At 43.7% G+C, this 21916-nt stretch overlaps 1 protein-coding gene across 1 annotated transcript in view; it reads left to right on the top strand.

The window, feature by feature from the left end:
• The window catches only part of CLT2 (CRT (chloroquine-resistance transporter)-like transporter 2), a 95717-nt gene extending 78088 nt beyond the window's left edge, over window positions 1-17629 (top strand). Inside the window, exons 7-10 of the mRNA XM_087374694.1 lie at window positions 5386-5436; window positions 5615-5738; window positions 5946-6071; window positions 17206-17629. Coding sequence (XP_087230820.1) covers window positions 5386-5436; window positions 5615-5738; window positions 5946-6071; window positions 17206-17363 — 459 coding nt within the window. The 3' untranslated portion in view covers window positions 17364-17629. The remainder of the gene's footprint in view (window positions 1-5385; window positions 5437-5614; window positions 5739-5945; window positions 6072-17205) is intronic.
• The last annotated feature ends 4287 nt before the right edge of the window (window positions 17630-21916 follow it).

The raw sequence follows: 21916 nt of genomic DNA, 5'->3' as shown, positions 1-21916 counted from the left end.
GAGGGCTGGGCATAGTGAATGTTGAGAAATCTTCAGCGAGGTTCATGGCATAGTGGATCCTCAAGGGGTCACGGTGAAGCATGATGACAAGAGTGAACATGGTGAAGCAGGTGAACATGGTGAAGGAGGGTGTCAAGGTTGTCATTGGAATGACCCAGTTGACAAGAGTGGTCATGGTGAAGCAGGATGACAAGAGTGAACATGGTGAAGCAGGGTGACAAGAGTGAACATGGTGAAGCAAGAGTGAACATGGTGAAGGAGGGTGTCAAGGTTGTCATTGGAATGACCCAGTGACAAGAGTGGTCATGGTGAAGCAGGATGACAAGTGTGAACATGGTGAAGCAGGTGACAAGAGTGGACATGGTGAAGTAGGGTGAGAAAGTGAACCTTGGAGTTTGCAGAGTGACAAGGGGCAATGGAGTAGTTGAAGCAGGGGCAGGAGCAACCTGCGCTGATACCAAATGTGAGAACTAGGGAGAGTAGAAAGCAAGAGTGTGAGCTAAATAACTGAATAGAAGAAGTCAGATACAAGTGAGAGTGAGGGGTTTTGTCCCTTATACAAGTGAGAGTGAGGGGTTTTGTCTAAGGGACAAAACCCTTATCCTATCCACTAACTGTAGTTAGGGATTGGACTATGGTTAGGGGGAAAAACCTCAATGAGGGAAAAGTGCCCTTAACCTACTTATTACAATACATTGGCCAGTGCCTAGAATATAATAATAATTATAACACCATCAGATGGTGGCATAGTACCGTCTTGAAGACCGTAACAATAAACCATGCCGAAGATGGTAGAAATAGGCCATGTTGAAGATAAAGTCACGCTGAAGGTGATTGGTCACAATGAAGGTGACAAGAGCTCTGATATCTGATAGAATGACACTGAAGGTGACTAGTCACACTAAAGGTGACATGAGCTATAATAAAGATAGCATACATGGTGATCAGGCATGAAAGAGTACTCTGAAGTGTAGATGAGCATGTGCACATGGTAGCAGAAGATGCCCGCCGGCCGGGATGGGGAGTTCTTCAACCGAAACTCACACACACGTGAGATCAATAACTATGAGATTCCAAAGATACAAATATAAAATAGTAATAGAAGATAGGGGAAGTTCCAACTGGTAATGCATTCACTTACTCTCTTCAGAACTTTGTAAGGTACTTATGACAAAGCTTAGTATTAGTGTTCCCCTTCAAGGAAGCATATTTGCAGTTCTAATCTGCATAAATTTATATGGAATTGGGCTTTTATTATAGTATCTTTACATTGTTGTAATAAAGGAGTCATGTGGGCCAGATCATCCCTTGGTTGTTGATTGGTCAATGCAATATCAACAACTATGGAAGGTACATGAACTTGCATTGAAATACATAGCTTCAAATGGGCTCATCCCAACGGAGGTATGCTTAATACTATTACAGCAGAACTCAGCCAAATGCAGCCACTTATTCCAAGTTGACTGAGTGTCAAACAGAAATATCTGAGATACTCTTCGAGCCATCTATTTATCCTCTCTGTTTGGCCATGCGTCTGAGGATGTTCAGCTGTGCTAAGGGGTGAGAAGCAGGCCCATATTTCTGAACAATTCTTGCCAGAAATGTCCCATGAATTTGGCATCACGATCACTTACAATCTCTTGTGACAGTTCATGCAGTTTGAATTCATTTTCCATGAATTGGGAAGCAATCATGGAGCCTGATTATTGAGTTTTGGTGGGTGTGCAATGAGCAGCCTTAGTAAGCCTGTCAACCAGAACATAAATGCTCTCCAGCCTCTACCAGTCACAAGCAACCCGTTGATAAAACTCATGGAAATATGTATCATTTCCCCTTTGGAATGGGTAGAGGTTGGAGCGGATCAGCTGGACTAAGGTTCAGTTCTCTGTTCTGTTGACAAGGCTTGCAGCTTTGCACATATGTGTACGCATCTTACTTTGCTGTACTCTCTCATAGGTCTTGAACAGCCCTATATGACCAGCCAAGGGAGAAGAATGAAGCTCCTACAATACTACCAACTCAAACACTGAAATTTCAACAAGGAAAATCCTGTCATGGTACCATATCATCCCATGGATGATCAAGGCGATTGGGGTCCGCGATTGGGGTCCTGCAGGTCCTAAAATAAAGTTGCAGCTGCTGGATCTGCAAGGTATTCCTCTTGAATGCCATGGATCCACTCTTTCTAAATTTCTGTTATGGAAGTAAAATTGCATCACCACATTCTAGAGAGTGAGTCAGCCACCATATTCTCCCTCCCCACGTTGTATTCAATATCAAAGCCATAGCTTTGCACAATGGAAAGCTACCTTCTCTGCTTAGGAAATAAATCAGACTGAGATAAAACATTTGAGAGTTCAATAATCAGCCTTTCTTAAAATGACTGCCACATATGTAGTGATGCCATTTCTTGATAGCATTCAAGGTATTATTCTTGAAATCCATGGGTCCAATCTTTGTAAATTTCTGTTATGGAAGATATGGTCCTGCCCGCATTCTAGAGAGTGAATTAGCCACTATATTCTCCTTCCCCACTTTCTATTCCATATCAAAATCATAGTTTTGCACAAGGGAAAGCCACCTTCTCTGCTTAGAGATAAATCATACTGAGATAGAAAATATTTGAGAGTTCTATGATCAGTCTTTACCTTAAAATGCCTCCCATATATGTAGTGATGCCATTTTAGCATGCAAGATTGCTAGCATTTCTTGGCCATATATGTGGTAGCTCAGCTCCTTGTCATCTAACTTACGACTCTATAGGCTATTACATCATGTCCCTGCTTCAGCACAGGTCCAATGCCTCCACTAGCATCAGCTTCAGTAGTAAATCGCTGAGAGAAATTCGTACATACAAGTATAGGAGCTAAAGTCAAGGCATCCTTCAAGTCTTGAAAAAAATTTTCTACAATTGTTGTTAAAAAAAGCTTCCTTTTTAAGGTGGTTAGTAAAAAGTGCTGCACTTGATTAACCTCCTATAGAAAGAGGCAAGCCCAGGTAAATCCATAACTGAGAGGTATTTTTGGGGCATGACCTTAATGGGGTCCACTGTAATCCCACTGCTGCTGACAATATGACCAAGATACTCCACCTCATTTGCCATACATGTACATTTTCTTGCTTTAGCAGTGTTGGTGCACCAGTCATTAGCTAGAACTTGCTTTACAGGCATCATGTGCTCCTCCTGAGATTTACTATATATAAGTATATCATCAAAGTAGACCAAAACAGATTTGTAGAGGTAGGGATGTTGGTCTTATTCACGAGTGCTTGGAACGTTGCTGGAGCATTAGTGAGGCCAAATGCCATCACTTTGAACCTGTATAAACCTCAATCAGTTCTGAAGCTGTTTTGGGCTCATCCTCCTCTTTCATCCTATTTGATGGCCGCCTGATCGTAAATCAATCTTTGTAAAGAACTTGGCACCCTTCAGTTCATCCAATAAATCATCAATTCTTGGTGTAAGAAATCTGTTCTTCACAATCATTCTGTTTAGATCCCTGTAATTAATGCACATCCTATATGAACGATCTTTTTTCTTCACCAAGAGGATGAGAGCAGTAAAAGGGGATTGGGTGTGAGTAAATTCTCTGTCAACGTGGCACGAGCTCCTTGATTTTCTTGCCATCTCCTCCCTTTGAGCCCTTGAAAGCCTATAGGGTGCTTTATTCACTGGTTTTGACCTTGGCTCGAGAATAATTGAGTGGTCAATATCCCTCTGGGGAGGTAGGTGATGTGGGAGATCAGCAAAAACATTGCTGCAGCAATCCTGCATATCCTCATCCTCATCCTCCGCTGACAGTCCATTGCCGTTCTTGTTTTTGGCAAATGTATGGCATAAAATCCACGAACACCCTTAAGGTCTCTTGCCAATTTTCTTGATGATATCACTGGGATCTGTTTGCAAGAGTGCAGGAACTTCATAATCATATTATTCAATCCATAACGAACTAACCCAAAGTCCTTATCCATTCACAGCCCATTTCTGAATCAATAGGCCCATATCAAGAACAAGTAGATCTCCAGTGAATGTATAGTCTTTTGTACAGTTGTATTTGAATGGCCTGACAACATAGTTTGCTGATGAAGTGCTCACCATTAGACACTTATTTAAGTCCATGATCCAATGTTGGTGGGTGCAATCTCACTGCTTGGATAGTCTTGGAATTGATGAAGTTATGGGTACTCCCACTATCAATTAATATGTGGACAGATTTGCCATTAATACCCCCTTCAATCTGAGAGTTTGTGCACCTAGCCCATTATATCCTCTGGAGAGATGCTGTACAGAACTGATCGATTGTCCGAGAATATCTCAGTATCCTCAACATGTGAGTTACCCTCAGAATCTCTACCAACACACATATAATCATCAACAACTTCAACATTCCATTGTTGGCATGCTCTTTGACACTTTGACTGGTAGTCTCCATTAGTCGTGGGATTCATGAGAAACTTCCTCATCATCTTTGTCATCATTCTCACAATCATGGAATTCTGAACCTGCTATTGCATCATCGGAGGCTGGTTCATCATTAATCTCTAGTATCATGCTGACCTTTTCCCATGATTGGCTTGCATATACTCTGATGCTCAGGGGTTCACTTTTCTCCACATAGATACCACATATGCTTTCATGGCTTGCATATACTCCGATGCTCAGGGGTTCACTTTTCTCCACATAGATACCACATATGCTTTCTTTTCCTCTCATCGATGAGGGACATACTTCTTTTTACTTCCATGATCAGCACTTTGGTCTTGTCTAGATTCATCTCAATCTTTGAGACTTGTAGAATTCACTGAGTGCATTCAGGTGTCTTTGAAGATTAGCCTTATCCTTTCCCAGTAACACCACATGATTTATATACAATAGTAAAACAATCACACATGTAACTAGTTGAGGACTTGCAGAATTCGTGAGTGCATTGAGGTATCTTTGGATATTAGACGTGTCCTTTTCCCATAGCAGCACATCGTCTGCAAACAATGGTAGAACAATGACATACGTAACTATATGGATGCCTTCTTTTCCTGGTCTCCTTATCCAGTTTTTAAGCTCTTCAATGAATATCCCAAACAGGGTTGGGGAAAGCGGGCAGCCCTATTTGACCCCGATGTAACTAATAAAGATTTCTCTCTCTCCCTTCTGATCCATCCACCACTTATCTTGCCAGCTCGGTCAAACCTTTCATATAATCTTGAAGTTGAGAGAGAGAGAGAGAGTGAGTGAGAGAGAGAGAGAGAGAGAGAGAGCTTCAGATAGGGTTGGAGGATTTTTTTATGTGCAAGATTCATTAGTTACTACATCTTTTTCTCTCCACTTTTCTCTGTTCACCTTGATGGTTGCATTTTGAACACTCTGTTCTTTTATTATTTTGCCAGGGTGGGTCAGTAGATATCTTCATTGTGAATTCTTTTGGATCAAGCTTCCAGGTAATTCTTTTGTCATGAGGAGTATTTCCATGCCTCTTTTCTTAAAACATGGTCTGAAGAAATGTTGGTGTCTTTATTGCTAATATCGTCTGTCTCAAAAAATTTAAGAACATAGTACCTTCGTTTGCATTTTATTTTACACTGTATTTATGAGATGGACATCCTCAATGATTTGCAGGCTCTTTTTGTTCTTTTAATGCTTCCTTTTTTATCTCAATTGCGGGGGATTCAATTCAGCCAGCTACCGGGCTATATAAAAGATGGAGCTGGTTGTTTGTTTAATGTTGGGTCTGTGAGCGCAGGTACTAGCTCTTTGTTTTGTTATGGTTCCCAGTTTCTGTCTCTAGCACCAGTGCTACATGCTTATGTTCCTTCATCCCTGTAAACATTGCCTTGAGACAAGAATCCTGTGATTAGTAAAGTATCTTCATTTCATTTTGGCATGCTTCCTCTTGATATTCTTCATTTCAGGCTTGTTTAACCAGTAACGTTGGATTTGGATACTGCAGATTGTGATGGAGCCACTCTGCTGGCCTTCGCTTATGTAGTGGTGAACATGGCTTTCAATATCTCTCTTCTCTCACTCCTGAAAATGTCGTCTGCTGTTGTATCTTCCCTTTCTGTAACACTTGCAGGTATGAGACACAAATTTCAAAATCATTTCTCAGTTACATGCAGTATTATCTTTGAAGTCACATATTAGTCTTTCACAGGAAAATCCTGGCCTTTGCATCTTTGACGGTGTGTGGATAAAAAATGTAAATATTTTTTCCACTTATTGCATGCTGATGGATAGGTGCATAGCTATGTACATAGCTAGTTGATGGAGGGAATGAGCTACATAGATGTACAGATGGTAGATACTTCTACAGAGACATCTGGGAGATGATGGAAAGCAGTGGGGGGGCATCAGGCACTTCAGAGTAATTGGTGAGGGATGACATGTCTTTTATGGTTATCCTGTGTTATGTTATCTTGTCATAAGTGGTTCCCCATTTGTAAGTCATGTGAGCATTCATATCCTAGTTTGAGGGCTTTGGTTATATGTGGCAGTCAAGCACTAAAGGTTTAGGTTGTGTACAAGGGTGTGCTTAAAGCGTGTGCTTAAAGCCTAAGGTTGGGGATTAATGGACCTAAGGTTCAAGAAAACCTTTGAGGAGTAAAAAGCATGGATGACGTGGCTTCTTTTGAAGTAAGATAATCCATGCATGCAATAGTAGGCTACGTGATGGCGGGTTGAATCTTCTGGAGCGAGTAGTGGCAAAGTATGTGGAGAAGGCGGCTGGAAGATCGTCTTGGAAGAGAGGGGAAGGGGGACACACGTAACTACGGAGAGGAGGAAAGGAGAAGAACAGGGAGCTGCAGGGGGTGATGTGTGAGGAGGGATGAGCTTTGTGAGGAACGGAGAGACCGTAGGAGCACCTTGCTAGCATCCCGCAACAAGAGTTCCTTGTTGAGAGCTGAAGGAGCCTGGAAGAGGAGCCGTTGCCTCACGGGAGTCTGGGGATTTTGTGTTTGCTATGCTGAAGGAGAGGACGACTATGGAGTATGGGAGGACCGCAAACAAGGAGGAGATGGAGGGAGAATGAAAAAGGAGGGGAGCTGTTCGGAGCTGTTGGAGGGGGGGAGCAAAAAAACGAGAGGAAGCTCATAAGAGACTGGAGATCAGAGATCGAGGAGCCGTAGCTGGGAGAGGATATGTGAACATCGTGAGCTGTAGAAGAGGGAGGGTGTGTCAGAAATCGAGATAATGGAGAACCTAGTCGACTTTTTCTCAGAAGTTTTCTGAGCTAATTCTTGGCGACAAGTAGCAGCTGAACGTCTTCAACTATAACCTCCAAGAAGAGCGACTGTTTGTGAAGGGAAACCTTGTTGTTTGGAAGCTGTACCAAGAAAGGCTTGCGTAATTTCAGACTGTCTATGGCTTCTGAAAATAGTTGCCTGGAGAGTAGATTCCGAGTAGATTGCTGAATTTGCTGAATGGAGGCTGTGGGCAATGAGTTCTGATCAGCTGATGCATTTCCATCACGGGAAGTTGCTGTTTTTTTATGTCTTTGTGTGTAGAGGAGGTGGGCGACTTCACAGGAGGCTGAATCTGATGACTGAAAAGACTCTAGGATAGGTGATTTCATTTATGGCTGAATTATGTGCCCAAGAGGTAGCTTGGAGGTAGGCGACCTATTTTGGGTGAGATTTGGAGCTGAATTTTGACTGCTTTCAGTGTGAGAAGCAGAGAGAATGTGCCATAGAGATGTCTAGTTGGAAATTTGATGATCTGGCAGTGCATAGAGGATGGACTGTTCCAATCTTGAGCATTGGCAAGCTGGTTTTGCTATCTTGAAATAGGTGATTTCATATACAGAGGTTTGGAGCTGTTTTTTTGCCCGAAAAGTGGCCCAGTAGATGGATTTTATCAGTAGGTTGAGGGCTGATGCTGTGTTTATGTTTGTGGGAGTCTATAGAGGTGTTGGGTGCCTATGAACTTGCTGGAAATAGCAAAAATCAGAACTGTTTCGGAGATTTTGGTGTGGAGTTGGCAGAAGAGCTGAACAGTCTGCTGTAGCAAAGCTTACATTTGGAACCTGTCGGGAAAGGAAAGAAGAAAAACCTAAGGAAGAAGCTGACAGTTTGTGGCTGAACTTACTGAACCAATCGGGTGGCTGTTCATTCCTTTTGATCACTGAAGAATGCTCTCTTATGTTGGGATACTTTCCGGGCAAAAATAGAGTGCTTGGCTGACCATAGAATGACTTGGCTGAGAGTGTTGAAATGCATTTGATGAGTATATGGAGATAAACTACAGGTGCAAAGATGATGGCAAACTGAAGACCTGAGGCTTCTATGTTGAGCACTTGTTTATTATCTTGGGATCCTTATGTCTGTGTGTTGATGGCTGGTTTAGGATGGCTGATTACAGCTTGCATGTTGGGAATGATGACTCACATGTAAATGTCTGATGTTTTCTTGTGTTGGACATATGCTTTGGGTGCCGGTGTAAAAACATTCATCAGAAGCTCACACAGCTATTGATCCTTCGGAGATCTTGAGCTTCAGATTCTAAGAAGGGTCAATACGTTGAAATGTATTTGTCAATTTAGTTTGGTCCAGAGGTAGAGAGTTTCTCATACAAAGGCTTTAATGCAGAAATAGTGTTGTGAGTGGAACATGAATCTTATTGGTCAATTATACTGAGGTTAGATGACGAAGATGGGAAGGAGTAGCTATTCCCTAAGATATCCCTGAAAGCATAACGCATATTGAATTCTATGAAGAGGGAGATGCCTAGTGACTGCAAGAGTGGCATGCTGTGTGTATAAAGATCTTGTGTTGATACTTTTTGTGTAGTTCTGGGTATGGTGAGGTGGATGTAGGTAGCTATAAAGGCCATTGCTGCTCTATCATTTTGTCCATCCACGTTTTGGTGCCTCCACAGAGGCAGTTCACTTCAGTTTACAAGATTGGAGGAGCAGATGTTCTGAGACGTGTTGCAAGCAATGGGGAGAAATCCACACATGAGAGTGATACAGTGTCAGTGGTGTGGAGAATGTGGTCACAGGAAGGAGAGATGCATTGAAGTCCAGCTACATGTGATCCGACTCCGAGCCAGAGTGCGGAGAGCTCTGAAAGTGCTTGCCCGCAGGAAAAAGAATGCTCTTTGGATGCAGAGTGAGCTTCTTCAGTAGTGTGTTTGTTTTGTTGCCTTCCAGTTTTGTTGTGGTTGAGAAAGCCAGGGTGTGTGACAGTTGGACAGTTGAAAGATTGTGAGGATGGCACAAGATTTCCCAGAGTACTGGGGGATGCCGTATGAAAATGCAGTAAAATTCCTGGAAAAGTTGGAATTTACAGCACTTATAAAAGATAGGGTAGCCCCTGAGATTTTGTTTCAGATCTTGAATTATTGTTTGCAGGGAGATGCAAAAGCATGGTTGCAGACTCAAGTTGCTACCTTCAGGACTGCTCATCCTCAGCAACAAAATCCAGAGTATACAGTGGTGAGAGCAGCTTTCCTTGCACGGTTTGCACAAGCCAAGAGCCCTAATGAAGTCTGGAAAGAGCTATGCTCAGTGAGACAGGCGGAAGAACAAGATGTGAATCAGTACATAATTCAGTTTGGGAGATTATGGAGTTTGTGGTGTGAAGCTCTTGTTCCAGAAGTACCACCTCAAATGATCAAGCGTGATCGTTTCATAGCTGGTCTAAAGCCTACGCTCAGATTGAAAGTAGAGCTGAAGAATTTGGATAGTTTTGAAGATGCAGTCAGAGTGGCCAGGGAGAAAGAATGGAAAGTCCAAAGACTGAGACAGCTTGGCATGCAAGAAGAGCCTAGGAATTCGATTGGAAGTCGAGAAATAATAAAGGCTTATGCAGAGAGAGAGCCGGTGTCTGTTCCTATGCAGGATGACTCCCTGAAGAAGAACTTGCATTTTGCTGTAGAGCTTATGAAATCACTCAGTCTAAATTGGATGGAGACTGCAGGAAGAGGAAGAGGCCGAGGTGTGCAAAACAACAGGAGAGATGTACAGGCTGGGAGTGAAGGAAATACAGTTGGAACAGGTAGAGGACGGGGATACATGAGTAATGTGAAGTGCTGGAATTGTGGAGAGTGGGGACATATCAGCCCTCACTGTGATAAGCCAGCAAGAGTAGGTGGAGAAGTTTATCCTGTGATGCAGAAGACAAATGATAGGTCAGGAGACTTCAATGTGGAAGTGAAGGATTTGAATCAGCCCTCTACCAGTGGAGTTAAATGGGATGATAAAGAAAAAGGGAAGGCAATCAGCCTGATTAGGGTGGAGACTATTCTGGAGATCATGCCAGTAGCAAAGAGAACAAGGAGTGCAATAGGAGAGAATGGACCTTCTGCAAAAAAAGGGAAGCATGTGGAGTTTGATCTCAGCCCTCAGTCTCCTAAAAAGAAGAGTCGGAGGCCCATGAAACATTACAAGACTTCAGATTTGCATATGGGTCAAGGACAAGAGGAATACACACTGATGAATGATTTGAAGGGGAGGACAGCTAATATAACTTTTGCACAGTTACTTGGTTTGTGTCTGAAGCTCAAAAGAGAATGGAAGCAGTTGGCTAATCCCAGGAAAAGGAATGAGCAGGAGCCTACGAGAGGAGGGATGGAGATGATGTCTGTAGAAGATCTTCCAGATTTATGCCCTGCAGTGGATGCATGGTGTGGAGGTATGAGTGTTGGAGAGGCATTTGTTGATGGCGGTGCACAGATAAGTGTCATGACTCAGGCATGTATGGAGAGGTTGGGGCTAAAATTGAATGCACATTCAGATTTTAGGCTCCGATTGGCAAACCATGCGAAGGTGAAGTGTCTGGGTATATGCACGGGAGTAGTAGTGGATGCTTTTGGAGTATCCTGTTGCATTAATTGCCACATTATGCCTGATATGAGCAGCAGACGGGAAATAGAAGAAAAACCAGAAGAAACAAGCATGGAGGAGGAGTCAGATAGTGAGACTGAAGAAGAAAGTACTACATCTGAGGAGGAGGGGCAAGTATCATTTCTGTTGAAGGAGTTTGATGCATATGAGTTGCAGGCGGCAGAGATACAAAAAGCTAAGGAGGAGAGTAAGCTTGAAGATATGGATAATTTGAGGCAACCCCCACCTTCCCAGACAGAAAGAGAAGAGATATTGCTGTCCATGCTGAATTTCAGTCTGGAAGAAGTGGAAAAGGAGGAGTATATGAGAGTCATTCATCAGTATCCAAAGCTGTCTATAACCTCACATGAAGAGATTAGGGGTTTCAGATGTGAGCCAATGCACATTGAGCTAAACGAAGGTAGCAGACTTGTTTTTCAGAAGTTGAGGAGGACACACAGAGAGCTTTTACCTGTGCTGAGAGAGGAGTTGAATAAGTTGCTCAAGGCTGGGCTGATATATCCAGTGGAACATTCGGATTGGGGTAGTCCAGTGGTAATCATTCCTAAGCATGCAGGAGGATGGAGAGTATGTATTGACTTCTCAATGCGGTAACTAAAAGCAATCATTATCCTCTTCCTTTTATTGATGATATATTGGATAGAGTGGTAGGGTATGAGAAATACAGTGTGTGTGATGGATACTCTGGATACTTCCAGATTTCAATTGCCGAGGAGGATCAAATCAAAACTACATTCATCACACCCTGGGGTTGCTTTTGTTACAGAGTAGTGCCATTTGGATTGAAGAATGCACCGGCATGGTATCAGGAGAATACTGATGAAGTGTTCGCTCCTTTCATCGATAAATTTGTGAGAGCATTTCTGGATGATATATGTGTGTACAGTTCCAAGAGAGAGCATGCATAGAGGCTGGATCAAGTGTTCCACAGAATGGATGAAGCAGGAGGACAATTCAACCCACGGAAATGTCATTTGGGATGCTCCAAAGTGAAATTATTGGGACATATAGTATCCCAAAGTGGCATTGAGCCTGATCCAGAGAAGGTGAAAGCCCTTATCTTACTTCCAGCTCCCTCTACATCAAAACAGTTGCAGACTTTTGTGCAAAAAGTGAAGTATATGACAAGATTCATACATTTAGTCTCTCAGCTGTTGTATCCTTTGCAACAAGCTATGAAAGAAGAACCTCTACAATGGAGTGAGGATTGTGAAGCAGTGTTCAATAGAGTGAAGGAAGTGTTGGGAGAGATTGCTTGTGTGAAAGCTCCAGATTTCTCTCAGACCTTTTATGTGAACCCTTCATTTGGACCTGATGTTGTGGGAGCCATTTTATTACAGAAAGGGGAGGAGTCCCGTTATATGAGGCCTGTGTATTATGCAAGCAGAGTCAAAACAGAAGCAGAGAGGAGATATACGGAGGCAGAGCTGATTCTGTTAAGCTTGGTGTATGCTTAGGAAGTTCAGGGCATATCTGATCTCAAAGCCATTTGTGATTTTGACTTGCTACCCTTTATTGCCTCAGCTTGTTAATAATTCAACACTTTCTCGAAGCATGATGAAATGGTTAGTTGAGCTACAAGAATATACTTTCTAATTTTTGGTGGAGAGCACTTCCAGAGCCACACTGGCAGATCTATTAACATACGAAGAGGGTCCCATTTTGGTAAAGGAAGTAGAGAAGAAAATAGATAAAGAGGAGCATGCTATCATGCTAGGAGCATCTATCTTGCATTTTGATGGCTCATACAGGAAGAGTTTACATCAAGCTAATGGAGGATATGTGATTACTGATTCAGAGAGCAAGCTGATTGAGAAGGAGGGAGTCCATTTGGAAGCCGGAAGTAATAATGAGGCAGAGTATGCAGCATTATATGAGGGGTTTCTGGTTGCACTTAAGTTGAAGATTCAGAAGATAATGATCAAGGGAGATTCTCTACTTGTTGTAAAGCAGGTTTTAGGAAGTTGGCAAGCAAGAAACCCGAGGTTGAGAGGGTATCTAGCCAAAGTAAAAAGACTGCTTCAACAATTTACAGCATGGAATATCCAGCATGTGCGAAGGGAGGATAATCAAATGGCACATGAATTGGCTCAGGAGATGAGTGACCAAGATCCAATGATAGCAAAGCTTGAAGATCCACTGTACAGAGGGAGAGAATTCCTGGCTCAAATAGTGGATTTCTTACTTACTGGACATCTACCTCAAGAGCTTAAGAAGAATCAGAAATATCACTTCATACGGAAGAGCAGACAGTATATGATGATTGATGATGAGCTTTACATGAGAGGAGCTGATCAAATCTTGAGAAGAGTGCCCTGGAGAGAAGAAATATATTATATACTGTCATCCAGTCATGAATGAGCTTGTGGAGGACACTATGCTTTTAAGATTACACTGTAGAAAATACTTCTGGAGGGTTATGTGTGGCCTTCAATACAAAAGGATGTACAGCATTGGTGCAAATCCTGCCATGAATGTTAGAGGATGGGAAAAAGAATTCTTAAAATGGAGCCAAGAAATATTATGTTGGTTTATGATAATTTTGAAAGATGGGGGATAGATGCAGTTGGTCCTCTACCCAGAACTGCCAGAGGGAAAGGTTATATGTTAACTGCAGTGGAGTATTTATCAAAATGGGCAGAGGTGAAGGCAGTAAAGAGAGTGGATAGCAAAGAGGTTGCTGATTCCATATATGAACACATATGCTGCAGATTTGGGATTCCCTTGGAGCTACTTTCAGATAGTGGTCCTGGATTCAGAGGAGAAGTCACAGATTATTTATGCAGCAAGCTGAATATAAATCACAAGTATATCATCCCATACTACCCTTAGTGCAATGGATTGAATGAGAATTTTAATGGGGATTTCAAGTTGATGATGACTAAGATGACTGGAAGCCACACCAAAAACTGGGATTTGGAGATGAATAGAGTTTTGTGGGCATACAGGGTAGCAGTGAAGCATAGCACGCAATTCTCTCCATTTCATTTGGTATATGGGAAAGAAGCAATTCTGCCATTGGATATAGAGATACCAGCTTTGAAATTTTTAGTTGAAGAAGGATATGAGCCTGTAGACAGTTACAGGGAGAGATTACTAGCACTGCAGGTAATGCAGTTAGATAGGGATTTGGCTTTTGAGCATTATGCCAGAGTGCAAATGCGGAGGCAAGAATTAGAAAATGCAAAAATCAAGAAAAAAGAGATCGAAGATGGAGACTTGGTTCTCAGATACAATAGCAAACTGGATAGTACATTTCATACTGCATTTCAAACCAAGTGGGAAGGCCCATAGAGAGTAGAGAAAAAATTTGAAATGGAACTTATCAATTGACTGATTTAGATGGTAAAAAACATAAAAAGAGAGTCAATGGTGTCCGGTTGAAGAGATACTTTGCACGGTTGATGGTAGCACTGAAAGAAGAGGATCATGAAGATAATGAGAAGTGGCAAAATCAATGGAAGTCAGTGCAAAGTGAAGAAGAAAAAAATTTGGATCTGTCATCTCTTTTTGGCTCACTGCTAGACATGAATTTCACAGCTGAAGAAAGGGGTTGCTAGAGATGTGTTGATAAAAAACGTAAATATTTTTTCCACTTATTGCATGCTGATGGATAGGTGCATAGCTATGTACATAGCTCGTTGATGGAGGGAATGAGCTATGGATACTCTCATAAAGACTCTACATAGATGTACAGATGGTAGATACTTCTACAGAGACGTCTGGGAGATGATGGAAAGCAGTGGGGGGGCATCAGGCACTTCAGAGTAATTGGTGAGGGATGACATGTCTTTTATGGTTATCCTGTGTTATGTTATCTTGTCATGAGTGGTTCCCGATTTGTAAGTCATGTGAGCATTCATATCCTAGTTTGAGGGCTTTGGTTATATGTGGCAATCAAGCACTGAAGGTTTAGGTTGTGTACAAGGGTGTGCTTAAAGCCTAAGGTTGGGGATTAATGGACCTAAGGTTCAAGAAAACCTTTGAGAGGAGTAAAAAGCATGGATGACGTGGCTTCTTTTGAAGTAAGATAATCCATGCATGCAATAGTAGGCTACGTGATGGCGAGTTGAATCTTTTGGAGCGAGTAGTGGCAAAGTACGTGGAGAAGGCGGCTGGAAGATCGTCTTCGAAGAGAGGGGAAGGGGGACACACGTAACTACGGAGAGGAGGAAGGGAGAAGAACGGGGAGCTGCAGGGCGTGATGTGTGAGGAGGGATGAGCTCTGTGAGGAACGGAGAGACCGTAGGAGCACCTTGCTAGCATCCCACAGCAAGAGTTCCTTGTTGAGAGCTGAAGGAGTCTGGAAGAGGAGCCGTTGCCTCACGGGAGTTTGGGGATTTTGTGTTTGCTATGCTGAAGGAGAGGACGACTATGGAGTATGGGAGGACCGCAGACAAGGAGGAGATGGAGGGAGAATGAAAAAGGAAGGGAGCTGTTGGAGGAGGGGAGCAAAAAAACGAGAGGAAGCTCATAAGAGACTAGAGATCAGAGATTGAGGAGCCGTAGCTGCTTGTGGGAGAGGATATGTGAACAGCGTGAGCTGTAGAAGAGGGAGGGCGTGTCAGAAATCGAGATAATGGAGACCCTAGTCGACTTGTTCTCAAAAGTTTTTTGAGCTAATTCTTGGCGACAAGTAGCAGCTGAACGTCTTCAATTGTAGCCTCCAAGAAGAGCGACTGTTTGTGAAGGGAAACCTTGTTGTTTGGAAGCTGTACCAAGAAAGGCTTGCGTAATTTCAGACTGTCTGTGGCTTCTGAAAATAGTTGCTTGGAGAGCAGATTCCGAGTAGAGGTTGCTGAATTTGCTGAATGGAGGCTGTGGGCAATGAGTTCTGATCAGCTGATGCATTTCCATCACGGGAAGTTGCTGTTATTTTATGTCTTTGTGTGTAGAGGAGGTGGGCGACTTCACAGGAGGCTGAATCTGATGACTGAAAAGACTCTGGGATAGTTGATTTCATTTATGGCTGAATTATGTGCCCAAGAGGTAGCTTGGAGGTAGGCGACCTGTTTTGGGTGAGATTTGGAGCTGAATTTTGACTGCTTTCAGTGTGAGAAGCAGAGAGAATGTGCCATAGAGATGTCTAGTTGGAAATTTGATGATCTGGCAGTGCATAGAGGATGGACTGTTCCCAATCTTGAGCATTGGCAAGCTGGTTTTGCTATCTTGAAATAGGTGATTTCATATACAGAGGTTTGGAGCTGTTTTTTTCCCAGAAAAGTGGCCCAGTAGATGGATTTTATCAGTAGGTTGAGGGCTGATGCTGTGTTTATGTTTGTGGGAGTCTGTAGAGGTGTTGGGTGCCTATGAACTTGCTGGAAATAGCAAAAATCAGAACTGTTTCGGAGATTTTGGTGTGGAGTTGGCAGAAGAGCTGAACAATCTGCTGTAGCAAAGCTTACATTTGGAACCTGTCGGGAAAGGAAAGAAGAAAAACCTAAGGAAGAAGCTGACAGTTTGTGGCTGAACTTACTGTGCCAATCGGGTGGCTGTTCATTCCTTTTGATCACTGAAGAATGCTCTCTTATGTTGGGATACTTTCTGGGCAGAAATAGAGTGCTTGGCTGACCATAGAATGACTTGGTTGAGAGTGTTGAAATGCATTTGATGAGTATATGGAGATAAACTACAGGTGCAAAGATGATGGCAAATTGAAGACCTGAGGCTTTTATGTTGAGCACTTGTTTATTATCTTGGGATCCTTATGTCTGTGTGTTGATGGCTGGTTTAGGATGGCTGATTACAGCTTGCATGTTGGGAATGATGACTCACGTGTAAATGTCTGATGTTTTCTTGTGTTGGACATATGCTTTGGGTGCCGGTGTAAAAACATTCATCAGAAGCCCACACAGCTACTGATCCTTCGGAGATCTTGAGCTTCAGATTCTAAGAAGGGTCAATACGTTGAAATGTATTTGTCAATTTAGTTTGGTCCAGAGGTAGAGAGTTTCTCATATGAAGGCTTTAATGGAGAAATAGTGTTGTGAGCGGAACATGAATCTTATTGGTCAGTTATACTGAAGTTAGATGATGAAGATGGGAAGGAGTAGCTATTCCCTAAGATATCCCTGAAAGCATAACGCATATTGAATTCTATGAAGAGGGAGATGCCTAGTGACTGCAAGAGTGGCATGCTGTGTGTATAAAGATCTTGTGTTGATACTTTTTGTGTAGTCCTTGGTATGGTGAGGTGGATGTAGGTAGCTATAAAGGCCATTGCCGCTCTATCATTTTGTCCATCCAACGGGTATATCCTAGCTTACATTAGATATAAATTCATCCATATTATCTGAAATATCTTGTTTTCACTCCCATATTACATGAATGGAACTGTGCATAATGCCTTTTTTTTTTGCTTTTGCAGTGCCGCTTTCAATTTACGTCTTCACGCTACCTCTCCCATATGTTGGGGTCCCAGCTTCCCTCCCTCCAACCTTTTTGTTTGGCACAGTCATCCTATTAGGTGGCCTTTCTTTCTACAATTTTTCCAGTCACTTCAAGAAGTTTCTCAAGCATGATTAAAGGGGCTATTCAGAAGCTATTCAGGAACACAAGTTGCTTGAACAAAGTCTATTTTTGACACTGGATACTCATTCCAGAAAGAGTTAAGCGGAATGTCCATATAAAAAATTGAGTCTAAATGCCTTGAACAAGGTATATCTTTGCACAGAATCTTGTTCTGCAAGGAGTGGCATAGAACATTAGTATTTAATTGCATTCTTTTTGTGCAGGCAAATCATTTTAGCAAATTGGTATGCAACTTATTCAATTATAATTTGTATTGAAGAGCCTATTTTTAATTCAATAGTGAGCGTTTGTGCACAAATCTTTATGGCTTAATTTTGGAAGAAATTTTTGAGTGCTTCAAGGCATGCAGAGATTGAGCGATATTAATGAATGAGAACCTAAGTCCTTTCTCTATTGCCAGTTCAAAAATAAAAAGAGGTTACTTTAGCTGTTTTGATGGGGCAAGTGTTGTCTTTTCTCTCTTCATAGATTTGGCCTAAATAAAACTCATCAAGAAATAGGGAACCAATGATATTAAAATGGATTCACTTTGTGACACTGTAGCTAGCCTTTGCTATGCATGATGGAGTGCGTGATAACCTTGCAGGGACTGTTGTGGGTCTAAGGCTGCACGTGTTTTGCTTGTCAACAACGATATGTTTAGGCTTGTTCCCAACACATGTATTTGTCTAGATATGTGTCTATTCTTCGATTCGAACAATCTTATTGTTTTTTTGTCTAGCTACCTATCTGATTTTTAAAGCATAAAGAGCACACTTAGAAGGATCAGCAGCAGTAACAATGAACCTGAAAATTGTGAACCTTAGCATAACTGTAGCAATCATCTTGACAATTGTCTTTACATGTCACAGCACATGCTATGGGGTATTAAACTCACCTACACATGATTTTTCCCATTGCAGCTCGCTAACCTCTAGCACTTGCAGACGCGTTACAGGGGCCTCTGGGAATGCATTTGATTTTCTCCCAAGTGTGACCACTTTTTTTTTTTGCAAAGAAAGGAAACTTCTATTAATGCTTGAAAAGCTTCATACAAAACAGAGCTCCAAAGGTGCTGAGTATGGAAAAAACTGATCAAGGCTGAAAGAAGAAAATCAGCCTGTTCCAAAGAAAGCTAGCTCATTGCCTAGGGAATCTCTAGTACAGGGGCTAATAGCTAGGTGGGGAGACTATACAACCAACGAATCCCTTGTGGAGTGAATATGTAGAAAACTCAAGCCTTGCAGAAACATCGTCGCGCGACAGTTGCCCTAGAGCCTGGGGTCCCACCCTCCAAGGTGGAGCATTGCGTGTAAATCTTATCTTGCCATATGGCGACCAAGGTAGCCGAGGGTGTAACCGGATGCTCACCTACCACTAGACTACATCAAGGAACCCAAATGTTCCACGTCGTGAGACTGGCTACTACCTCCCACATACTTTCCTTCGGAGGGGAATGAGGATCCGGGCTATCGAGAGGGACCGTCTCATGGAGCTCTATGCTCTGAATGCTCTAACTCTGTATCCAGTAAGTTGGAGAGACCTCATCAATCTGGAACGCGTGACCTCTCTCAGTCAACTAGGCTACCATGCCCCAGGTGTAGTCCCTTTGAAGGCTTTGCATGCGGGTCATACTCCTGAGAGCTCCCATCTAGATCCTCACTCCGCTACGACAGGTCCAAAGGTAGTGAGGGATCGTCTCGAGAACTCCAGTAGAGTGGCAGTGACGCTGCCCCTCCACCCACATCTACTCCAACCACGAAACTATGGGCAAGCCTTCATGGGCGGCCAGCCAATCTTCCTCGGTCGCAAACTGGACCATAGGCGCATCCAAAACTTGGAATGGGCCTCCTAGGGCACCCTCTAGGCCACTCAATGTCTCTCCCTCGAAGATGTCCATGTGGAAGAGTCCACCTGAAGCCTACTGCCAATCCGAGTGGTATAGGAAAAAAAGGGTGCCTCGTCTACCCGAGGCCGAGCTTGGAAGGCTAAAACCACAACCTCGGATCTCACTTGACCGCCTTTAGGGGCCTACCTTTCCAAAGCCAGAGGCTCCGCGCCTCGTCTATCCGAGGCCGAGCCTGGAAGGCCAAAACCACAACCTCGAATCTCACTGGACCGCCTTCAGGGGCCTACCTTTCCAAAGCCAGAGGCTCCATCTGGGGGCATCCTGCTCTAGGATGCTGGGGGGATCGATGTGCCACTCCTTCCCCAATCGGCCAACAACTCTGATCATCTGCCAATGAATCCCATCCATACTCCCGTCCAGCTTTGGGTCTTTCTTAGTGAGTGCCTGAAGTAGGCCTCTAGACCCTACATGGAAGAAACCAAGCTGCTTGATAGCTCGTTGGATCATTATCCTCAAGGGGACCCTAGTCCGAGAGAATTGACCCAACCATCTGATGCATATCCATATGCAGAGTCCCTCCCACCAAGGCTCAAAGATGGCTAAGTCAACATCCCTTATCTGCTGCCTTGTCCCTTGCATATGCGCTATGGCTCCAAGCCTTGCATGTGCCTTCTGTAATCTATTCCATCTGCAAACCAACAAGCCGAGCCACTGTCCCACTGTGCCCATCCAATGTGAGTCTGCTATTCGAGCATGTGCCCATCCTGATCCCTGATCTCTAGGTGCCAAATGAGAGGTTGACGCTCAAACTCCTCTTTGCAAAGGGGTTGAGCACGGATGAGGCTCCCTACTAATCTCTGCCAAACCCTATGTAGGCTCATCATCATGGGGGAACCCTTCCCCATAAGGGGAGCCTTTGAGAAGATCCATATGTGTGACTGTTGCCATTGCCCTCCAGTGTGTGGGATGTTCCTGAGAAGCCCTCTTTGTAAAAGGAGCTTCCTAAGCTCTTCACCAAGGGTGAGGCTGCACACAATCAACTTGCCCAAGAGGGCTCTACTTTGCATCTCCGGATCAATGATACCCAAGCCTCCCAATGCCTGTGGCATGATCACTATTTGCCAAGCGACCCAGGCTCTGATGTTCCTCGTGCTGTCGGATTCTGCCCAAAGGAAATTTCGAACCAGATGTCGGAGCTATCTAATGCACCCTCTGTGAAAGCACTAGTAGGAGGCAATGTATCCGGCCGTGGCAAGGACCTGGTTTGCTATGAAGGCATGGCCCGTTAGGGAGAGATTGGTTGAGCTCTAGTAGAGAAGCTTCCACCCACCACTCTCAACAGCAGGGACAATCTGTTGCTCTGCGGTAATATCAATACCTACCTGGGACCCGAGGTATCTCGCTGTCTTGCCCCACGGTATCTAGTGGAAGCCAAAGGCACTCCCCCACTCTCTTATCTCCTGTGTCTCCTTAGAGCATGTGAAGAAGCTGAAGCATTTTGTCCAGTTGATCCGTGCCCTTGAGGCCTCACAATATATAGCCAGGTCTCCTCGAACTCTCTCCAAGATCACTGTGGTGCCCTCTACATACAAGGTTGTGTCATCTGCAAACTTGGAATCTAACAACTCCTGCTATCTGATTGGAAGCCTCTACCCTATGAGGCCCGCCACCTGCGATCCCCAATGCTTCTGCCACAAAAAGGAAAAGGAAAGGAGTTTGGGGGCAGCCCTAGTGTACCAAGTGAGAGAGAAAAGGCATTGCCTATGTAATCCATATGTCTGAGAAACCCAACCTCTGCATAGTGCCCTCCAAGTTAGACCACTCCAGCCTGTCATAAGCCTTCTCAAAATCAAAGAGAAGGATGGCCAAAGGCTATGACTCCTCCCTAGTCCAATCCATTGCCTCCCAGAACATGAAAATGTTATCTAGGATGCAGCGCTCCTGTACAAATCCATGCTGTGTATCATGGATGATGTCAGTGAGATGAGGCCGCAACCGCAAACTCAATACGGTAGCAAGGATCTTGTATGCGGTGTCCAGCAGGGTGACCGGTCTCCACTGCTGGATGTCTGACCTATCTCCCCCTTTTGGGATCAAACAAATCCACCCCCTGTTAAGGGACTGAGGAAGGGAAGCCGTGTCAAAGATCTCCTGGCAGGTTGAGTGAAAAGGGGTGGCAATGATCTCCTAAAAGTTGCGAAAGAAGGCTAGAGTCAAGCCATCTTTGCCAAGACACTTTTAGGTCGGTAAGGCCTTGAGGGCTTCCCAGAGCTCCTCAAGGCAAGCTAGAGTCACCCTCTCTACCTGAAAGAGTTGGTTGTAGAAATCCGTGGTCAGCTCTAAAATCTCTAGTGGATTAGTGTGCAAGATGCTTTGCAGATCTCCTAATCGTTGTAGCTATGTGCATGTCAATCAAGGTTAGGTGGTTTGAAAAAAATGCTTCGCCATCCTATCCCCTTGTTGAACCCAGTGGGCTCGGGTGGAGTGGTAGGAAAACTCAACCCGCTGAACCCCCGTGTCTTGGAGCTCAAGGCGTACACTCTCGTATCTATCCCTAAGTCACTGGGATCTTGGGTCCTATTCCTTGAGCCTCTCTATGGAGGCGAGGTCTTGTCGCAGTGCACGTTCGTGCTCCTGAAGAGCCCTCCTCCGTCTAAGGGTGTGAGATTGCAACACCTCACTGCTCCTCTAAACCATATCTGTCGCCCATGAAGCCTAG

Source organism: Dipteris shenzhenensis, chromosome 5 (genome assembly GCF_047967505.1).
Source record: "Dipteris shenzhenensis isolate YYH24624 ecotype China chromosome 5, Dip_SZ_1.0, whole genome shotgun sequence".
Lineage (NCBI taxonomy): Eukaryota > Viridiplantae > Streptophyta > Polypodiopsida > Gleicheniales > Dipteridaceae > Dipteris > Dipteris shenzhenensis.
The sequence above is the reverse complement of the archived record's forward strand: the minus strand, read 5'-3'. Positions and strand labels throughout refer to the sequence as shown.